The 22,968-nt window shown below is 35.8% G+C and overlaps 2 protein-coding genes and 1 pseudogene across 3 annotated transcripts; all 3 read left to right on the forward strand.

Moving 5' to 3' along the window:
* The first annotated feature begins 1,191 nt into the window (after positions 1-1,191).
* Positions 1,192-12,169, forward strand: LOC136799596 (uncharacterized). The gene is made up of 11 exons (XM_067056319.1): positions 1,192-1,305; positions 2,121-2,214; positions 2,841-2,984; positions 3,294-3,375; positions 5,115-5,217; positions 5,711-6,083; positions 7,340-7,575; positions 8,512-8,734; positions 9,204-9,349; positions 10,288-10,713; positions 11,137-12,169. Exons 1-11 carry the CDS (start codon positions 1,209-1,211, stop codon positions 11,565-11,567), a joined length of 2,355 nt encoding a protein of 784 aa, XP_066912420.1. The 5' UTR covers positions 1,192-1,208; the 3' UTR covers positions 11,568-12,169.
* Positions 12,170-14,696: 2,527 nt separating this feature from the next.
* LOC136799428 (farnesyl pyrophosphate synthase pseudogene) lies at positions 14,697-15,940 on the forward strand (annotated as a pseudogene).
* Positions 15,941-17,700: 1,760 nt separating this feature from the next.
* LOC136799549 (uncharacterized) lies at positions 17,701-21,758 on the forward strand. 2 transcript variants are annotated; one of them, XR_010845534.1, is made up of 6 exons: positions 17,701-17,812; positions 18,207-18,329; positions 18,631-18,993; positions 19,535-19,649; positions 20,264-21,633; positions 21,678-21,758. XR_010845534.1 is itself a non-coding variant. In XM_067056267.1 (5 exons), exons 1-5 carry the CDS (start codon positions 17,788-17,790, stop codon positions 20,736-20,738), a joined length of 1,101 nt encoding a protein of 366 aa, XP_066912368.1. In that variant the 5' UTR covers positions 17,701-17,787; the 3' UTR covers positions 20,739-21,664. The 2 variants fall into 2 exon arrangements, 1 of the variants encoding a protein (XP_066912368.1); XM_067056267.1 differs by lacking the exon at positions 21,678-21,758 and having other exon boundaries at positions 20,264-21,664.
* Positions 21,759-22,968: the final 1,210 nt, after the last annotated feature.

A 22,968-nucleotide genomic window follows, 5' to 3' on the forward strand; every position in this document is an offset into this window, starting at 1 on the left:
TCAGCAGTTTTGTTTTTCAGCATATTTACCCACCTTAAAAAGGAAATATCTCAAGATCGGATTAAAATGTTGCCCTGATTTAAAGGGTGCCCTACGAAAACCATCTTTAAGGCCTTTCCTGAATCTCGGACGCTGGTCTATAATTGATAGTCGGTCTTTGATGTACCGTACCCCCAAGTCGTGTTCAATTGCCCTTGCGTGTAAACTTAAGAATATTTCGGTTGGACTAATCAAACCCTGAAAACGAGGGCTTTCTTACCAAGTCTCCCACTAAAAAATCCTTGATAGGGTCTTGCGAAATTCCGTAATCTCTAAACCTTTCAGTTGTTGAAAATTTTCCAGGTCTTTAGAGCTTTAGCGTGTCGGATGAGATTTTGTACATCTAGTACAAGATAACCAGTTTACCTTTTCAATAACTGTTGATATAGACGTGTATATTCCTTTTTAAAATTAGTTCTTACAAAGTAAACCAAGTATGGCAGAAAATAAGCATCTACTTTATGAGACTGGAATAAATAACTCTGGATAGACGGTGGTATGCTTTTTAATAAGTTATACAGTGAAATAGACCGATTCCGTGTGATTTTTCTAAGAAATGGCAGAAACAAACCGTTTAGAAGTTAGATATAATTTAGTAAACACAATTGACGTCAAAAATATCGCTATTTAAGCATTCTGGTCCGTAAAATAGACACCTACAAGAAAATTTCGGACAGCAAACAAGTAAATTCGGAAATTTCAGACATAGTGCTACATGATGATATATGTTTGCACGCGCCTCTACGACTGTCATAGTTGACCTACTCCCGGACAACGATTTGCGAAAGTTTCTGCTCGCGAAAGTTTGCACGCCTAAAGTTTCTGTAGTGTTACTGAAGTAGACATATAATTTTGTCGGGTATTGTATACCTTTGTTTCGGTGATTGCACTTTAGCGAGTGGGGAAATGACTGGGAGACATCCCGTGTCTTATAGCCATTAATGGTTATACTTAATACCCTGTATTAGGGGTTAAAATTGCCACTGAAACTCCCACAGGGATATAAAGTTATCTGAATGGAGTAAGATTGTAATGCAGCTTTTCATTTAAGAAAGGTTTTAGCCTTTCCAAGTGTGAGCGGGTCCCAAAGGGTCGCTTATTCTGTGACACAAGATGTTATCAAGTTTCGCCAACTTTTTTGATATTGTTTTAGAGGTTTAGAAGCAACAATGCAAGGTCTAGATGTGGAACTGGATCAGTTGAGGCGACCAGTCAAAAACGCTTTTCGTGAAGAAGTCAACCTCTTCATACATGTTCACATGAGAGGTAAGATCAAATGCACTTTTTTATAAGAACAATGAGGCTCAAACAGTCAGATTTTTATTATGAGTTTTACTCTTTTTATCTTAGAAATTATCATAGATTTGATTAGACTTACTTGTGTACTTAAGTAATTCTATTAGTGTACCCAACTTTAAATAAAAGAATAAATAAAAAATAAAAAAAATCAGATTTTTCAAACAATAAGAACAAGCATTGAGCCTGGAATCACTCAATAAAACAGAGGTCAAAGTAGTAAAAATTAGGTATAAAGCCTGAAATACCCCAAATTTTTCCCTAAAAATAAGAACAATATCAGTCTCAAAGTGCCAACAAAATAAGAACACGAAAGACAAAAATAACAGGTTCTTTTAAAATGAATGTGATGTACAAAATTCAAAGTTGCTGACTCTAGGTAAAGCTTCTGTAGACATAAGTCATATACAGAAGCCACTCTCAAAGTTCCCACCGAGATCTCCTGAAATTCACAAAAAGTGGGGGGAAGGGTAAGATAATTTCTTGTAGAAAGGGGGAGACTCATCTAAAAAGGAGTGGTTAACGCGTTCTTTGAACCCATCTTTCTAAATTTCTAGCTTTGAAGTCTTGGACTGGGTTAAAATCCTAAAAAGAACAGCAAAGTGCACTTTAATATTCAGAACATTCCTTATACATTTTTATGGAAATTACAACAAAAAGAGTCTTAATTTAAAAGGTAGTAAGTAATTATTTTGAGACTGGCCAGTACTGTTTTCACGATTTCTTTCTGAAGCTTGTTTTATAAAGTTTTGAATTGTACCCAAAATTATTATTCTTTTTGATAGGTTATGATCAAAAAGGGGACGGTGTTCAAATGCATGCTGCGTATTATGACAAATATGGCGCCCCTATGAACAAAGAACGATCGTGGCTTCAGGGGTATGTACAGTAAATTGCTTTTAAGCTACTCTAGTCATTGTTCAAGAAATCATAATTTCTACTCTAGGATAAGGTGATGTTTTTGTTTTCAACAACCTCTGACGAGTTTCAAGCCGTAGGCTAGAGACCCGGGGAGGTATTAGGTTTGCGGGATAACGGGTATGTGCCACCTGACTTTTGGCAGTCGGGCCCTTATAGGGACCAAACCGGACCCTTAGAAACTTAAACGGAAAAAAACCCCGAATTTCTGTAAATTTTGTGACTTTTTTCAATTTTTCTTTTACTATTGGAACTATTTTGTAGAGATTTAGGCTTTTGAGAGTCACGATATGGAATCTTAGCTGTTTTTACAACCCTTAAGGAACTGGAATTGAATTATGTGATCGAAAAAAGGGACCTTTAAAGTGCGGCACATACCCGTACCCTTTTTTGCCTAGGTACCCCCTAGAGAAGAATCCCAGTCAAAAAAGCGTAAATTTCACACAAATGCTGTAATGAAAATATAATCAATCGCCAGATTTCCGTGTTAAAACAATGCAAATTCTTATGCCTTAACTTTTTCTTGTCTTTGGAAAAATCAAAGCTCTAAGCCTTTGAGCATTAAACTCGAACCCTGAACTTTGCAGGTATCGTGCAATCGAAGATGAGATAGTCAAGCACGCCAATCGATCTGAAACAGAAGGATTTGATTTTCCAATTCCAGCTGTGGGCTGGTGCTTCTCATCTCTATATCACACACATCATGCTGACAATCCATGGGATTGGACTGGGTAAAACATCAAATGATTTTTTAAAGTAAACATTGTTGAAATTATTGACTGACGGAAGAAATTAGCATCACTTCAAAAAGGGAAATTCGTTTATTTTTTTCAAAAAGATTTCAAAAATGACAAAACACGCTAACTTTGGCACCAAACGCGTTCTAAATATTTCGCGGTTTTTCCTCTTGTATATCCCCATTTTAATACCCACTGAAACTAAAATGATTTTTGAGTTTTTTTGATATACCACAACGCCACTAAACGTCACGATGTCGGAGATTTTGATGATGACCCTTACCTGCTTCGCATTTCTTTTAGGTTTGTTCCGCGACAGAGTAGATGGGTTTATCATGACAAATTTTTCCAAAACCGTCATTTCATGAATTTGCGTGGTAATGAGGTAATTTAACCCTCCTATTTCAGGATTTTAGCTAGTTACCTAAGTGGATATGGAATCCACCTATGAAAAAGCACCTTCGTCTCAGTGCCTCGGCACGGCGGCAAAAAATGGCCTTTTTCTCCCACTCGCTCAGCAACCTAATACAACTTGCGGCATTTTCGACCACTTTGTTGATTATTATACACTTTTTGTTCCACCATCAACCTTTATATGAATTTCCAAAATAAATTTCAAAAATATTTTGAAAAAAGAATTGTCACGTGATAGCTGATGACGTCATCGAATTTAGAACGAAAAAATGAAAATTCAGTTAACTCTTTGGTAGTACGACCATTCGATAGCTCTCAATGAGTAGTGCTCGAAAATGGGGTCACTTGTTATCGAGACCCTTCTGAAACTCGAAAAATTTAGATTTTCGTTTTGCCCATATATGGTAAAAATCAACGATTGACCAGGCAATTTTGCTTGAAAAAGCTTGGAGGGGTATTTATATACGGTATGTTTCCGACATCGTAGAGACCTGAAATTTGGCATGAAGCAAGCCTAAGTGAAAATAAAAAATTTGAATTTTAGACTTTTTCAATTTAGGCATTTTACTTGTTGCTAGGCAACATTTTTTTAAAAGACGGGGGTAAAATTTGGGTTTTTCGTTAATTCAAAAATTCTAAAATTCAAAATCGGAATTTCATCATAGGGAACCTACCTACCAAATTTGACGATTTTTCGACAACCCTAAGAGGGTGTTTAAATAGGGTCCCATGTTTCAAAAACTAGAGTTTCGAGTAAATCGACTTTTAAACTTTTATTTCTGGTAGAAATCTCGTAAAATTCGATATTAACCTGAGTATTCAGAAAGAAATAAACCTTAAATGGGCTTTAAAAGTTGTTTGGCTGAAAATATAGATAAGTTCGAGTTGTTTAAGCAAATAAAACGAATTTTGAACAATTTTCGACCTTACCCCCTGAATACTTTATGGTTTTATATTTAGCAACCTCGTCCCAGTCTCCAAAAATTTTAAATTACGATATCTCGTGACCAGATTATTCTAGAATAAAAAGTGACCCCATTTTCTGACGCAGAATTTTATGTTCTTTGTAACTGAAGTAGATTCAAGGTTCGACTCTGACTTTTAAATTCAGATTTTTTAGAAAAACTGCTAAAAAGGGACTGGGCACGAATTTTGAGAATTTTTTGAAATTTGAATTTTTTTTGCAAAATCATATCCTTTAAGAATATCTATAGGTTTGACAACCTAACAGTCACTAATAAGCTAATTTGAGGCCAGTGGGAGAAAATAACTCATTTTTTGCCGCCGTGCGGTGGAACTTTTCTCATAGTAGTGATGAAAATAATTGGGACAATTCCAAATGGAGATAAATATTCCATTGTTCCCATGTTCAAAAGATCCAGTCGAAATAATTTTTGAATTTCAAATAGATCTATCTTATCGGTTTTTATTTATTTTTCTAAAAAAGCGATGCATCGTGGAATTGTTTCGGGAGTATTACAATAGAAATCTCTTAGGAATTCCTCGAGGGAATTCTATTGTAATACTCCCGAAATAATCCCACAATGCATCGTTTTTTAGAAAAATCAAAAACCCCGATGAAATATATTGGGAAGAAATGAAAGTCTCTTTCCCGGTGAAGGTGAAATTGTAGGGTATTTCTTCAACTGGATTTAAAACACGGAGGTGTAAAGAACGGGGAAAAAATCATTTTTTGGAACTGCTTCTTAGGTTCAAAACAACTTGTGGGATTATGACCCCCACGATGAAGATGATGGTTCGATCGAGTGGGATAAAAAGTATGTTCAAATCCAACCTGAAGATGCCTATCGGGGTAAGACTATCATTTTTCAGCGTTCTTACTTTTAATTAACCCTGTCACAACTTCCCTCTCTTTGAATATCAGCAAAATAACTCTAACGAATTTATTCTTACTAGGAAAGAACTTGAAAAAGAGCCGTAAACGGTGAAACATCGTTCAAACAAAAATGTATCATGTTTTAAGGCTTGGCGACACGAGAAGTCTTTTTCGCGTTGGTGCAATGCAACATGCTCCATCCCAACAACACAAGAAAAAAAGTGCGTGTCTCATGGTTTCTTTTTATGTTTTATATGGGACAAAAAGTGAAGGTAATTCCCAAAAGACACGCTGATTTTGTCCCTGGGACAAAAGTAAAAGAAGAACCAACGTTATTAAAAGAAAATTGGGGTGGAGACAAGAGAAAGCGTTTTGGGTTGGTGGGATGGCAGCATATTGCATCGTACCAACAACGCAAAAAAAAAAAACTTCTGTTCTTGAGTTGTTCTCAACTTTATCTTGTTGTTAGGTGGGTATTGGTTCTACAATCAGGCTTGGGGACGATATCTCCATATCATTGGATTGAAATCTGTCAATCCGAAGACGGAAACAACCACTAAATTTCCCGCTCAACGACGTTATAACTACATTGTCCATCCACTGGCTTACCGAGGATTAGAGTCATCGTTACCGGACAATTCGGTCGATGCTATGCAATGGTGCATTATAAATGCTAACAATGCTGATCTAAACAAGGTTCCAGAGGAAATCACGGAAACAAAAAGGCCACTATATGAACATGAAAGGAAAGCTCTTGCAAAAGTGAGAGCTTTTGATCCCAATACACCGTTGACGAGATGGGGTGACAAATGCCATGGCGTAGAAGTCTACAATGATTTCACGTAAGAAACTTGTGCAGTGTGTTCTACCTGGTTCTGCAAAAAAGTATACTTAAAAAAGTAAAATTGAACTATCAAAAAACTTTAAGCATAGCCAACTTAAATTTTGGATTAGCTTATTCAGCGTTCTACGGTAATTCCCATTGCGAAGGGAGTCTTAGTTTCAGAGATATGAATCTTCAAGCATACCAAATTGGAGATTAACAAAAGTCGAGAAATTTTCAAAGCAAAAAAGCTAATTAACTTTTGATTGACAGCTCTCTTTTATGTCATTTGATGAAATTTTCCAAGTCAATTTTCTCGTTAATGAAAAGCTGGTTGATTATAATTCTTTCAACAATGGAAAGAATAATAATTTTTCTTTCTGCTGCATGTGAAATTCACTTTCTTGGACATTTCTATCTTTAGCAAATTAACGTTAGTTATGACGAGCTAGCTTATTTTGGAATAACTTACCTCATCTTCAACGTCGAAACCCATGTGTACTTAAGTCTCTGGAACTAAAAACCTTCTGAAGTAAATTTTTAAGCACAGAGAGCTGAGTAGCTTTCAACTATACTAAAAATTAAAGCTATTGGTTAACTCATTTTATCACAGAATCCCCTTTTTTTGGTATACTTTTTTTACGGAACACACTGTATATAATAACAATCCCATCCTGTCTTGTACAATTTCAATTTTAATTGCATAAATTATAATTTGTTTTACACACGTGAAATCGCGTAAGATTGACGATGACTCGTCAAATTAAATCCACACGAAATTTTTAAATCAGCTAATTGGTTTAAAAACATCCTGTAAATTTGTGACGAAAATTATTATTTTCAGGGCCATTGGGCTGTTTCATTAAATTTCCATACAGGGGGATGAACGAACCTTTTCAAGGCAAAAAAAGATTTTTAAAAATGTGGTAATACCCCCTGGAAAATGGCAAAATTTGCAAAAGAAGTCTTGGAAAAATTATTTTCATACCTTAAAAGTAAGGGTGGACGAAAGAAAATTAGCCTTTAACCCCCCCCCTCCTCCTGGAAATTTTAGAATACATAACCTTTAACGTACTAAAAAAATGAAAAGATAGCCCCTGGAAATGTTCGTCCACCCCTGTACGGATATAAAATGGAATGGCCATTTTTCAACTGATTTTCGATTGATTCGAAGAATTAAATCCACGTGATATATTTGATTCCAGAAATAAAACAAGAATGAGTTTTGCTTTTTTTTGACTCGCAGAATTAAATTTCCCATTATCTCTTACTTAGATACTATTATTCAGCATCTCCCTTGGACGAAGGTGAGGATGACGCCTGGAAAGGCGGTAACGGCTTCCTACATGACAAAGAAGGAACGCCCAACAATTATGTTCATTGGTTTGATACATACCCTTTGGAGTTCGGTGAATTCCTTGTGGAGACTTCTTTGAGATATGGAAGTTATATGCAAATACTGTCCGCTAACGATGCTATGTATGTCCGAGAAACAGTGGTTGTAGATCGAAGTAAGTGTTTTATTTTAGCACACCTAAAGGGAACTAATTTTCGCAGAACTTATTTTCGCAGAATTAATTTCTTCGTCTTTAATTGTTTACCGCGAAAAAATTAGTTCACTTAAGGTAACTGCTCGTCTTATTTTGCTGAAAATTTGACTGCGAGCTTCATCAGTACATAAGACTTATCAAAAGTTCATGTCAATACCATTTTCCAATCCCTTAATACAGTAACTAAGGGGTCATTTAGGGACAAAGGACAATTTTTGGGTCATTCTGTAAAATCTACGATACTAGAAGGTTGCAAAGAATTGATCCGCTGTCCCAAAAATAAATGTCACACAGAGTTACCTCACAAAACTTTAGCAGGAAATAAACAAATAAAGTGAAAAAGAGGTCCTTTTCCTCAGCATTTTCAAATATTGATTACGTCGTCAATGATAAGTGCACACTTGCAAAATTTCAATTAATATAAATATTCCAAAAGTTATCAGAAAGTTTTTTTTTCAAGATGCTCGAATGCTTCAGAAATGTTTACGCAAGGTCAGAGGACAGCTTGCTCAGCCATTGGAGGAGGAGGAATTTGAACTAGGAATGTCTGTTACGTAAAGATTGCAGTTTAAACCAGTCGCTCATCGCTTCTTCTATTTCTTTAGCCCGGGGTCCACTTAAAGCTTTTTGATAGACTAGATGGCTTGATTAAGTGGCCCGGTAGTTTATGGTAATATGCTTTTGCTTAAGATTTCAGTTGTTTTTGGAAGGTAAATACAGTACAGTATGAGGCAATGTATTATTTCTTTCAAGTACTTTTATTATTATTTGGATTTTTAACATTTTCTCTCAAAATGGCGACCTCGCCAAACGCTCCTAGTCTACTTCACTGGACTCATTCTTTTATCAAAAAGCAAAGTTCAGCCAAAAGTAGACTCTGGTCTTCTATTTCTTTAGATGCGGGGACGGTTGCTACAAAATCTACTAGAAGTGAACCACGTCAGCATTTGACCAGTAAACTGAAGACTGACCACAACCGACAGATGACTGAGCTTCGAAGTCTTCGTAAAGATCTCGTCTCCTATGAAGGTGGTGAAGAAGAAGTTGTGGAGTATAAGCAGAAAAATGATAATTTACATTTCCTTGGCTCGATGCCTTACGAACAGAAAACCGTATTTGGGTAAGCTTCCCTGCACCTCTTCAATACCAGAAAATCGATTGTTTAACCGACTCGTATTTCAAATTTTCACATATTTCTTATTTCAAATGCCAACTACCAACTAAGAAAAAATATGCCAATCTCGACTTGGCTTTTCATTCGGGTGGGTTATTGAAAAAACGGGGTGGTGCATATCAGTACGGGAGCGAAAAAATGGGTGAGCAAATATGAAGATCAGGAATCAAAGTTTTCGAGTGAACGGTGTACTAATAGCCGTCTTATCTTAACTTACTGCACTTACTTAACTTAACAACGGATATTTTAGGTAAAGAGGCTTCCCTAATTCGATCTTGATGGAGCTAAAAGTTTTCTTCGAATTAAAGAAGGTTTGATTTACAGTGAAAATTTTATACGACTCTTTTTAGCTGAAGGAACAAATGTTTCAGTTCGAATTAGAACGTATATGTTAATATGAATTTTTATCTTTCAGATACTCTGCCTTGATTGATCCAGAGTTGAAGTTGAAGAAGACAGTTTATGGATCACATGATTATATTCAACAAGTTGCCAACCTGGATGAAGGGGAGTTTCAAATGATCCAATACATGACCGAGGGACGTTTCTTTGGACACACAGGTATGTAAACATCGTCATCAACGTCCTTTTGCATTAAGTGTGCACTACTTTAAGCCCCTGATATTTATATACCGTTTACAAATATAATGCAGAGCAGTATCATTTCTGGGAAAAATAACTTATAAATTTGAATAAATTTTCGAAAATGAAGATGAAAAGTGAAGACGAAAAAAATGAACTTATTGTCCTTTGGTGCTTTTTTTTGTTCAGATGCTTGAAGTTTCCTGATCTTAGTTATAAACTTATTTTCCCTTAAACTTCTTGCATTGAAGGCCTTTAGAATGAAGCTCGTTGAAGTTGAAAAGCCCGTTTTGTGCTATCTTTTATTTCAACGGGCAACCATTTAGAACAATACCGAGTTTATGTATCGGAAGATATCGAGGGCGACGGTAAGTGAAATGGTACAAAACAAAGTCGATAGTTGATGTAGCGCTCTATATCGCCTTTGCTCACCTAAACAGACGACGGTATTTTTTATGGTATTTTTAACATCGTCGAGCAAAGTGGACGGCGATTTCGGAGACATGTCAACTTTGCTTTATACCGTCCCCCTCGATTTATCTCGAATACATAAACTCGCTAATAACTTTCTATGCGATGATTCTGTGTGATTTTATGATGTGTTATGCAGGCCCGGCGGAAGCAAGAAAACTGGGGAGACTTCAGGCTCCCCACTTTTGAGCAAATGACAGTTTTTTCTTCAATTCCTAGCGAATTTCATCTCATTTTGAGCCTTCAGCCTCCCCACTTATACTGTTGTTCCGCCTGACCTGCTATGTACACATCGTGGTGATGATTGCTTTGGAAATGTGTGAACTGACTACCATTCCCGATACCCTACATTTTGTCTAACCAGGGTAAAAAGATCACCATAGACAAATTATTAAGCAAACAATATTTTTCAGCATAATAAATTCTTGTCCTTCTCAATTATCCAGGTATTTATGATATTTTCAACTACCGTGATGATGACGACAACTTTCAACAATATTACCCCATCCAGATTGGCGACGCTGAACAAACACCAGATTGTTCAGTCGACAGTTTCAAAGTAGAACAAACTTCCGGAAATCGTTTAGCCTTCATAATGCCCAAGGCTCAAAAATTGAAAGGTGTTAAAAAACAGCGGATCTCTGAGCACATTGTTTGGCAGTACACCGTTGAAGTTTATGATGGTTACAAACCAAAAACAGCCATCACATGCCATCGAGGTTATTTCAAACTTCACGAAGACTACCGAACAAAGGTTCAACTCAAAAAAATTCCTGCCAGAGATATCACTTGGATTCGTATTCAAGCTTATGATGTGAGAAATCCACATCGAAGAGCTTGGTTTCAACCTATAATGGGACCAAAGTTCAGCAGTATGTAAATGTCTTATTTGATAGAAAAGTAACTCCAAATCATAAAGTTTGAAGCCTGAAGAGTTAGAGGGGTCTGTTCGACTTTTCCCGAACAAGAAAAAGTAAAGCCTTAACATAAAGCGCCGTATTTTGTAAAAATCGAGAAAGTCACATGTTTTGAATTGAGAATGCGCAACAATATGATCTAGCCCCTTAGGGTTTTTTTAAACTGGAATATTTTGAGAGCGGTATCTATTTTTATTAATAAAGTTTTTGTACTGCAGGACGCCACTTTGTTAAAATTATAAGCTCTTCCCCCAACTTTCAAAAGAGGTTCAGGTCAGCTAGGCTTGAATGAAGCTTTTAAGATATAAAATAATATTTTAAGTTCTTAAAGAAAAATCATAAAAAACTCTTCCAGTATGAAGGCGTATTTCATTTCAGATTTTAGTTCAGAATTGACAAACACCATTTGGAACATGCACAAAGTTATCGGGAATGCAAGTACGGGTGAAGAAATGTTTAACATTTATGAGCAAAATGATGAATTCATTCCTGGCCGCACGTCCGCATCAAGTCTTCATTTCGATCTCGGAACCGTAGGTGAAAAAGAAGAACACAACTTGTGCGTCTACAATCTCCAAGTTGCAGCAAACAAACAACAGAAAGTTCCAAAAAGTCATACACAAAATACATCAGATGAGGAACCACCAAGCTATCGTCAAAACGTCTGTGGTGTTTTGCAGCTATCCACAAAATATCCAACTAAATTGGATTTGAAGAAAAGCTGGGATGCTACTACCGTTAAGAAAGATGAAAATAAAAAAGCATGGGCTTATTTTTACATGGTGACAAAATCTGGTGAACTCAAATAAATTCGCCTTTTAAAAAATTGTTTAGATTTTTTCAATAGCCACTAAAAGAAAAAAAACTTTTTTCATCTTGAATAGATATATAGTAACAAATTAACATTATTTTTGTATTTTGGGGTAGATTATATGGAGGAATTTAGTATTAATATACGTAAATGACGGGCGGGGCACTCCAATACGCGTGTACCACGACTGAATAAGGACATTGTTTCAATTAAGAACGTTGTTTCCAATACATTGGCTGGTCGCAGGTGCGAGTTTTTTTTACTTTTCGTGGAGATCAAGCTTGCCAATTAAGCTGCGAGCAATCATTAGAGCATCATGAAAAATATTTCATCATCAAAGTTCAAAATACTTCGGTAAATTGATATAGAATTCATTCTTGTTTTCGATGCAAACAGATTAAGAGATCCCTATCGTGTTGGTCAGTGCCCAAAATTGAATTCAAAAATTTTGGTTTAAACGTCTCTCGATTGAGAAACGTCCCTTAAAAGGTAGTATATTATAGTAGTACCTTATACAGGGTGTCACTAATAAAAGTATCGAGTTTGAACATGCGATTGAGTAAAAAAGTTTGTGTGTGTTATCGCTAAAATATAAGAACGTTCTCCATCACATAGGCTCATTACAAAAGGTAGTTACAACGTATAAATTAATCAATAGCCCTTTTACTATTCCCTTGTTGCATTAATGTACGTCTTTAAAAATCAAAATTAATAAAAATTCAAATTCCCTCGTTTTACTTTTTTATTGTTCCATACATTCCATTTTTATTATTTTCATAGGGTTTTACATACGATTCTTTACAAACATGTTTTAATTGTTGCGTTTTTCTCATGATCGTAATTTCGTTGCATTTGTAAACAGGCAGAGTATGTTTTTATTGTTACGTAATGACAAAGAAAAAAGAGGGAGAGCTTAAAATACAATTTTGTGAATACACACTTAAAACTTTCTACTCAATCGCATGTTCAAATTCGATACTTTTATTAGGGACACCCTGTAGATGGCAGCTTATATTATTTACACGCAAATGATTTTTATGTCTCGTAGTGTGTCGTTTTTTTCAGTAATGGGTACAAGTAGCTTTGAACAATTTAGCATTTAGCATTGTAAGCACTTATCTTGGAGGTAGTATTAGGCATCAACTTAACTAATGGGGTAGACTATTATTTATTTGTACGGGGAAAATTTTATTGTAGGATTTCTTTCTTGAAACTAGATTTTGATTGAATTTCAACTGTATGTAAGGGATAGAATTATTGAAGCACTTATAAAAATAATGATTTCTTATCATTAATTGACTTTGCTTTGAATTATGTACATTTATAAGGAGTTAAAAAAGGGGTAGGAATCTGTTACGTCCGAGGGTGAGATCCATTGTCCGGGGGGTCAAAATTCACAATGTCCAGGTAAATTTCCAAAAAATGTTATATCCTCCATCCCCATATTCAATATTTTTCTGGAAGAGCCCATTACAAATGAACCTTTTGAACATAAGGTAAACACAGTATGGAACAAGTACAAAGTATGACTTTGGCATACCATCCAGAGGAAATTCTTTAAGCCTGATCATTTCAGCCGAATCCCTCGGATATTATACAGATTAAAACGAGATGATTTTGTCTGTTGTAATCGAAAATTGATTTATTAATTTTGAAAGTAGAAAGAAAAATCAAAATCAAAAGGAACGGAAAATAGCAACTAATTTCTATTAAGGAAAGACACCAATTACGTAATCTATTCTTCTTGCTGAGTAATTAAGCTTAGCTGGCAATTTATTAAAATTTTCGTTTTACTCCTTGTCTTTGTTGTGTCTGAAGACGCGCAACAAAACAGTTTTTTTAAATCGATATATGCAAAACTGCAACTTCCTGCTTAATGTTGACAAGTTGACAGTGCAATGCCAACTTTATCATTCCTTCAATACATTCTTCTGTTCTGAAATATGATTAATTCTGTCTAGTTGAGATATTGTCATAATAAATTGTTCGTTAGGAAGAAAATTTCAGACAAAAATTTATAAATTGTTCAAAATATCGTCTGCAATGGAGACTTTGTGTCCCGTTAAGAAGGATCAAATAAAAATGCTCAGTACAAAATATTTTGCTATTCTTCCATTTTCACTGAATATAAAACAATGTAATTTTAATTTTCAGTCATAAAAGCATGGGAACATCAATCCCCATCGTGTTTCGGTCAGTTATTACTAGCTGAAGAAATCCTACCGGGTCTTGGAGAAGGAGGTGTATCAACGCTTATTGGATTTTTTTCAAAATAAAAACATTGAATTTAAATCGAATTTAAACGTGGAGAGCAAAATAGCGAGAAGAAAACTTTTATACCTTAAAGTGGCCTCTAGATCTGTCAAAACAGTTCATGGAATCTAGAACTTGGAAAATTGCCCAATACTAAAGCTGTCCTACACATCCCCTGTTGCCATAATAAAGCATAATCAATTCTTTTCATCAGATTCTTATCACAGGCTGTTTTTCATTCCTACATTTCCCACAATTCGTTCGTACCGTCGGCTCATCTGTGGAAGCTTGGCAACAACTGTTAGAGGATTAAAGCTCAGTTAGTTTATCCTCTAAAATGAACGTATGCTATTTTATGTGAAGGAAAAATTGCCAGCAATGCCCGCTTGTCCTGCACCAATTGAATACTTATCACACACTTTTTCAAGCCAAAAATATCTATCATATTGAAGCACAAACGGACCTCGCTATTGAGCCGAAAATACTATAGAAGTGTTCGAAAATGCTATAGAAGTGTTCGTAATATAGCCCCTTTTTAGAGTTCGTTTGGTCTATCACCTTATAAACTTTCTTATCTTACAAAACTGTTTTCAAATCTACGTTTCCTCGATGACTTCTCTAGCACTTGACTCACCAGGGAGCTCGGTAAGTACTAATAAAGATAAAAGACTCAAAATATTTGAGTAGCACATGCTGCCAAAATACCAGTGCCGTCCTACGCATCAAAGAATTTCGAATAATAAAGATTGTAAAACAATAAGCACAATGATTTTATGTTTCCCAGAAATAGCGGAAGTTTTAGCTGGTTTGTGTTTTATAACTGATTATTCAAGGATTCAAGACATCATGCACAAAAACAAACAGACATCAGACAATCTGAGTCATTATTTACAAGTCTTGAATCTAAAACGCGGTGTTACTCCAGTAGATGAGAGTTAGGCATCAGTGATCACAAAGTCTCATTTGTTGGTATATGTTGACCTGACCATGCCAGGGATTTGGTGACCAGGTTGATTAGAAGAGGATGGCTCGAACATCAAATGACTGGAAGAAGAAAGTTGAATTTTATAGTGAAAAATTTGAAAATGCATTTCCAGATATTGTCAACGAGCTTGTAGGTGACGATGAAGCGAAACCTGAATTGAGAGAAGCCGCTGCTCGTTTACGTAAATCCATCGAGTATAATACATTTGGTGGTAAAAGATTTCACGGGCTAACCGTCATCTTAACCGTTGATTTTTTACGGAACGGTAAATTATCAGAAGATGAAATCAAGAAGGGTATTTATTTGGGTTGGTGTTTTGAGATTCTGAAAGCTGTTTTCTTGATTGCCGATGATATTATGGATGGGTCTGAATTGAGGCGTGGTCGACCATGCTGGCATAAAAAGGTGGGGCTGGTTTCTATCAACGAAACTTATTTGATGGAACAATGCATTTACGCTCTGATTGAAAAACATTTTAAAGAGGAATCCTATCTTTTTGAACTGTATAAAACTTTTCATAGAGTTTCATACCTTTTGGTGATGGGACAAGAACTGGATATGGTAACATCCGAAAAAATTGATGGAGAATTAAACATAGATTCCTTTACTGAGGAGAAATTTCAAACGATAGCCAAATACAAGACTGGATATTCCTTTTTCTACCTACCCGTCTGTCTTGGCTTTCACGTTGCAAAAGTTACAGACCCAAAGATTTTCACGGAAGCCGAAACAATTCTATTGGAATTAGGGGAATATTTCCAAGTACAAAATGATTATTTTGATTGTTATGGGGATCCATCGGTTACCGGCAAAATAGGGTGTGATATCGAAGACGCGAAATGCTCATGGTTTATTACTCAAGCTTTGAAAAAGTCCAACGAAGAACAAAAAGAAATCTTGAAAGCGAATTACGGAAATGATGACGTCACATCAGTAGCCGTTGTCAAGGAGATTTACGAAATCTTAGAAATGGAGAAGAGCTACTTTACATACAAGGAAAAGAGTCACAACTCGTTACAAAATCTGGTTCAATCTCTAGGCAGTCATTTTCCTAAAGAATTATTTCAATTCTTTGTTATGAAAGTATTTGGGAGAAACACTTAAAACCATTTCAAATGGATTAGCATGTATATCCTTTTCTGGGGGGGGGGAGGACGGTCGGAGGAAGACGGGCGGAGGAAGACGGTTAATAGATTTTGCCAGTCAAAGCTGAGAGTTTTTCCTAATCATTTCAGTCACTCATGTCGTCATAGCGGTAGAGACATAAGCTCGCTATATTAACAGCGTTGGTCTGTCAGACAATCCCAGTGACGTCATAAACTTGAATTTTTTGCTCTGGTGGTCATTACATTTAGTTTGAGTCTGAGAAAAAATATCTTCAACAACTTGCGAAAAAGTTAGAATCAACGATTTAAAAATTTCAATGAATCCTCGAAATGAGATAAACAAAGTTGTTAATATTTTAATTGATGTTTATAAATAAGATGTATGTAGAAACAGATAACAATCGGTCATTAATTCTTTCTTTATAAAACGTATATCAGTAATAAGAGCTAGTTACTTTATAAGAACATTTGAATACGATTGTATTTTGGGGCAGGTATTTGAATTTGTAGAAAATAAACCAATACATAGCGCAGAGGAAGTTTTACTTAATTAGAGCGTAATTCCAACTGAAAATTTGGTTTAAAATATAGAATTAGTCCCGGGGGGGGGGATACTAGGGCAAAATGGGTTACGGGGATGCTCCGCTGGTCAGGGTACCTTTTTTAGCCTCCACGAGTCCCAGTTAGGGTCGCAAAAACACCAAAATAGAAAAATCAGTCCCTCGTAGGGTGCCTAATTTTGGAAAATTTGGGGAAAAGTAGAAAATTTGAGAAAATCCATTTTTCGAACCTCAGCTGAGCACCCCCGTCGGTCGACAAGGGTAGTACCCCCCCCCCGGGAATTAGTCGTCTCCTTTCACTCTAAACACAATGCAATACAGTGCCAAAATCCTGAAAAGATACTACCCCAGGTTGTATACCCGTTGTATAATACTAAGTGCCCCTTCTAAGAGGGTTTCATTAAATCCAATTTTGGATTTAAAACACTGTACACCGGGGGGGGGGGGCAAAAAGGGGTACGGGATGTGCTGCTGGTCAGGGTCCCAATTAGGGTCGCACACACTCAAAATATAAAACTCTGTCCCTCATATAGGGTAACCTTTTGGGGGAATTTGAATTATCGAACCTCAATCGAACGTTTATTATTGGGAAAATTCGATAAACTTAATCTCAATTTTACCATTCTAGATATCGAATTCGTAAATCAATTCAATTTATAAATCTGTAACTGTATACACCTTTTCGACCGTAGTCGCGCAGTTAGGTGCGTGCCACGTTATTATTTAATTTACCACCCTAAACTCGATCCAATCCTATTTTTACACTTTTTCTATTGTCTATAATAGGTGCGAAAAAAAACTGGGACAGTTTTACGGTGGTAAAACGGACAAAAGAATGCCAGCGCGGCAATTGGCGGCTACGGTCGAAAAGGTGTAATAAGACATTCAAACCCATTAATAAATTGTTCTTATAAAAAAGTATTCAAAACACATAGATGTTTTTCTCGATGAAATCAAGAGGAATCGGTAGGTAAGAGATGCAGCAATGACATTGTCACGGCACCGGAAATTCGAAACAAAAGGTGATCGACGAATAAAAAAATCAATCAAGCAATCGTTGCCACAATGTTACAAAACGCAATTAATTCTCTTTAATCGTTTTTCTATTCTTTCGAACATTTTTAATGAAAAGAACAATGGATTCTTTTTAATTAGCTCTATCATTTTTGTAATAATGGGTTACGTAATGCACACAGAAAATGCTGCCCAACTCTCCTATAACTTGACAGTTGATACCTAACCCTTGGTATATATATAACACGAAAAAATCAAAATACAAAAAAAATTAAGAAAGATTTATATTTTTTGGGCGAGATGTTCAAGTTGGTTGTATTAGCTGGTAAGGTTTTGTTTAAAATTTGAAAACACTTTCTTTACCTTGGTCATGTAAATATTTTTATATTTACACAACGCGCCTAAACTACATTGACCCAGATTGACCAGAGGAAAATTGATTCCAAAATTTTTCATTTCTACAGCACAGGGTTCATCCTGCACATTATTTTTTGACTCTTATTGCTTATTTTTCTATACCATTTTCTTGATAAAAGTTTCCTGTACTGGTCGACGAGCAGTGAAAATATACCACTTCATAATAACGAAAAAAATATCTGTTGCCACTATTTGTAGCTTTTGAAAGTTCTAAATGACTATACAAAATCTTTTTTGAGTATTTGATATACAAGTAAGTACAAGTAATGTTTCAACCAATCCAATTTTCTTCAATTCAACAGTTTTGTTCGCTTCCCAATGTTTGCTGGTGGAAGCAAGCTGTGGATGTCAAAATAACGGCCAATGTGGTGCAGATTTCACGTGTACTTGTCCTGATGGTTTCTATGGCCCCATTTGCAACCAATGTAAGTTATTCATTCTTGAATATTTTATCGTTCACTTGATGAAGAATCTGAAGTATGAAACAAAAAACATTTTGTTTTGTTTGAAGGTCAGAACAATGCACGTATACACCTTCAACTAGATCGTTGGAGAAAGTTAAGTTGGAGTTATTGAAAATTCGCGAGTTATCGAGGCTTATTAATAAGGGTTTGGTTACTGAAGAGGCCAGCGAAATTCGAGTTAAGGAAACATTCGACTCATAGAGGTTCGACTTATGGAAACTCTACTGCTTATTTATGATCAAATATTTTCTTCACATTTTAGACGCAGAGACATACACCATCCGCTACGAATCAACACCCAGTGGTATCCGAACATCTGACATCACCAACGGCTTCAAATTGAAACTCTTAAGCCAAAAAATCACAAAATCTTTCTCAGTCGGTCTCGGCAATTTATACGCTGTGACATTCTATCAAGCACTTACTGAAGCCGAGCGTCGTAAATTACAATCTGTAGCGTCAGATGTTGCGGCGGGAACTACGGTAGCCGAGATCAGTGATTTCAATGAATGCGTCGACGGAAAACAATCGTGCTACAATGGATTAAAATGTATCAATACACAATATTCCTTCAGATGTGGATGCCCAGAAGGTTATGAAGTCAAAGAAAACAGATGTATACAAGGTAAGGGGTCTCAATCGGTCAGGGTTTTAGATAGTCCCGTTTTGTGTTCATTATGAAGTGCTCAATAATTTACTCATCCAACTTTGAGTTGGCTTTCGAATGAAAAAGAGTTTTAATTAAAACGTTTCTTGTTTTTCTTCGCGTTTCTCGTATTGACGGATGTGACGGTTCGATAGATTAATGGCCGTTAGTTACATAGTCGTCACTTTGATAACATCTGTCCTTCTCTCTGTCAGACTATTTCCTTTGATCTTAGTTTCACATAGAATCGAGAAAATATTCCAAACCCTATGAGATGGGAGTGTTTTAGGGTGAAATTTAGAGGCAGTCGAATCGATTTTCTTTGAAATTGAGATTCTCTCGAAAATAATCAAAGTGAGACTGTTCTCAAATAAAGATAATGAAAAGTTATTAGCCTTATTAATCCATGATATACACGCTTTACTTTTTACATTTACCTCTGCACTCAATACTTGGATCTAAAACCTGCCATTGAAGAAATTCATATTATTTTCAACTTATTCTTTTTCCTTCTCTACAGAGGTTGACAGTAATGCCAAGACAGTCATTTACGTTTGGGCTGGTGCAGTTGGTGCAGTTATCTTATTTACACTTGGTTGTCTCATGTTCTACAGACACAGAAAAATCGAAAAAGGGTAAGAAAATTTGTAACTTATCAAATTCTTTAAAATTGATCTTTAAACAGTATTTTTGCCAAGCAGGATAGTTTAAAGAATTATCAAATTCAGTTAGATATCATACTGAAAAACATACCTTTCCGCAATTTCAAAGAAAATGTGTTTTTCGATGAAACAAAATGATCAGAAAAACCACGAGTTGTTTATTTTTAATAACGGGTTTCCGTTTGAGTCATCTCACGTCCTAATTATATAACCCTCTCATTACCTTAGTAATTAATATGAAGCTTTAAATAATGACATGATTAGCTTTTTAATTGTTCCTGAAACTCATTATGTTTTGCGACGAATTACTGTGTCTCTTTCCGGATGAGATTAAAGATCGAAAGTTGATATTAGCTATTATTCTTCCTTCTATATTTTTCTCAACTACCTTTGAGAAAAATAATGATTTTTAAAAATTTCTCTTATATTCCATAAAACAATACACGTGAAAAGATTCCAATCAAGCAAACCACGTCGGTAATAAAATCCTCTAGTCCAAAATTGTACAATTTATACCTAACAGCTTTCGACGGGGCCTCCAAACAATAAAATGTCACTAAATGATATCATTCGTATTTCCCTTACAGAAAGAAAAGCGCTTTTGAATACCAAAAGAAGATGGCTAACCGTGGACAATTGACACCAACAAACTTGAGTGAATACGAAGGACAACACGGTCGCAGAGGCTCCCCATCCGCATCTGTGGTTGATGGTCACACCCGATACTCGATGGGTGATATCGGTTCCGATGTTTACTCTTACAATGCGAATTACAATCAAGATCCAAGTGCTTATTATGGTACACAAACTAGATTATCAATCCCTATGGACAATTCTCAAGTCAATCCCGGTTATGAACCAACACCGGAACACCTTAGATTCCCATCGACCGGTAGTTACACAAACAACGGAGCCATGGGAACTTACGGACAACCAGAAACAGACAACGTATACAATCCACATGCGCAAATGGGAAACTCGCCAAACACACAAGATAACGCTAATACGTTTACTAATACAACGACTAACCCAACCGCCACAGATGAAGTCCCTCTGCATTAAATATCAAATTAATGATTAAGCGGCGAGGGCCAACCCGTTGAGTTTAAAGCCCCGATGGGGTTAGATATGAAACTCTTGGATGAGAAATGAAGCCGCTTATTTCCCATCCTAAAAGCATGACCCGAGGGGTTCTCACACAAACGCCAGGCTTACATGTCACGTGAAAACGAAGAAAGTGCTAGACACAAGCTGATTTTCTAAATCCAGCGGCAATCTTAGGACTTCACTGTTTCTTGATTGAAAAAGATTTAAGGGCTTTAAACTCAATCGGTTAATCGAAACAAGGTAACGGCCCTGGAAAAGTCAGTGTCGGTCATAAAAATTTGGAGTTTTATATGGAAAATCTATTTTTAAGAATTAGCTTTAATGTTGATATTGAAATTTCATTACGTAAGTAACTGCTACACTTTAAACCTAGTAAAATCGCAGGTCTGATATCAATGAGTAGGCTCTCATCAACCATACCTAAATTTACATATTTGGGTATTTCTTAACAATAGCACTAAATGATTTTGATCCATTACAAATGTAAATTTTCTATAATTTGTCCCTTTTAATGGATTCTATTTATTGAGTAAAAAATTAAATAGTTTCACTTGCTGGCATAAGGAAATAACAAATTAGTGATGGTATATAATTAATGAGGTCTACTTAATACGTGTTACGTAATGATGGCCAATTAAAAATTTTAATTGACAAAATCTATTATTTATTTATTTGTTTTCTGTTCAAGTTTTTTACAATTTTAGAATATCTTCAGATATATTATATTATGGTTTCAAACGATCTTTAGCCTACAATTTTGCAATCATTTATCTGTAAATATATTTTTTTTAGTTTTTAGCAATAATTTTTATTTTTCAAATTTTTGACCTCATTTTTTTAATGAGGTTATGTATTGTTTTAAAAAGACAATATCTTTAGATAAAAAATAAATAGAAAAAACGATTTATGGAACAATTTTTATAAGAACAATTAGGGTTAAAACGCCAAAAATTAGAACAATTTAAGAATTGTCAGAACAATCGGAAATGGCTGATTCGATTATATAATATATAATGCATCTATTTCGACTTTAACATAAGAACTGGATAAGAATAACTTGAGGCTCAGTATGCCAAAATAATAAGAACAAGCGAACTTTGGGTTAACTGGTTGTTATAAGAAGAAGATTCGAATACGAAAGGCATATTCATTGAAGCATGCTCGATGAAAAATGAAATTGAAATATTACTTCACCTTATAACCCACTGGAAAAGACATTATAATTTTGAGAATCCCTATAAACAGCTATTTAATGATTTCATTATCCTATACAAACCAATTTGATTCTCCATAATGGAAATTTCAGGCTGAATTTGGCTAATTTATTTACCGGGACGAAATTTAGACCAAATTTACCAGTGTAATTGGAGGGATATAGCCATTGAGTTTCAAGCCCGAAGGGCTAGAGGTCAATCTCTAACCTTTCTCCAGGCAAGAAAAATTGAAGCCTTAAAATATGCGCCGTATTTTTGATGACGGATTGAATCTAGCAATTCCTTTGTTTTCGAGTGATATATTTTTCGAAATTAAGCGGTAAATTTTAGTTTCAATCTGTCATTTGTGTAAAAACCTGGCGGGTCGCTCAAGGCCGCGCAACTTTGGTAGGATTTGTTGGCTTCAAATCCTACCAAGGAGATTGACCTCTAGCCTTCGGCTTGAAACTCAATGGATATAGCCCCGGGGGGGGGGGGGGGGGGTACTCAGGCAAATGGAGGGTACGGTGTGTGCCGCCCTTAAGGGTACCTTTTTTGGATTTCTCAAGTCCCGCTAAGGGTTGGAAAAATCAGAAAATCAAATTTTAGTCCCACTAGGGGTCGGAGAAGTAGGAAAATTTCAACTTTTTACCGCCGGAAAGATCGAACTTTGGTCAAAATTGGTCAAATCTGTCCCAATAAGGCTAGTAAAATTCACAAAACGTTCCTTTGTTTTTTCCTTTTTAGTCCCAGTAAGGGTCGAAGGGTCGAAAGTCGAGAGGCACCCCCCCCCCCGTCAGCTCGCGCAACCCTAGTACCCCCCCCCCCCCCCCCTGGGGGATATAGCACGGTGGAATTCATTTTAATGCTCATTGAATGGATTAGAAAATTTGAATTGCGAATTTGCACAAAACAATCTTTTTTGCGAGCATAAACTTTCAGGAATCCAGACATAAAAATGAATATTTTTACACGTAAGAATGGCTTAGGAA

Source organism: Clytia hemisphaerica, unplaced genomic scaffold (genome assembly GCF_902728285.1).
Source record: "Clytia hemisphaerica strain Z4C2 unplaced genomic scaffold, Clytia hemisphaerica genome assembly, whole genome shotgun sequence".
NCBI classification, from domain to species: domain Eukaryota; kingdom Metazoa; phylum Cnidaria; class Hydrozoa; order Leptothecata; family Clytiidae; genus Clytia; species Clytia hemisphaerica.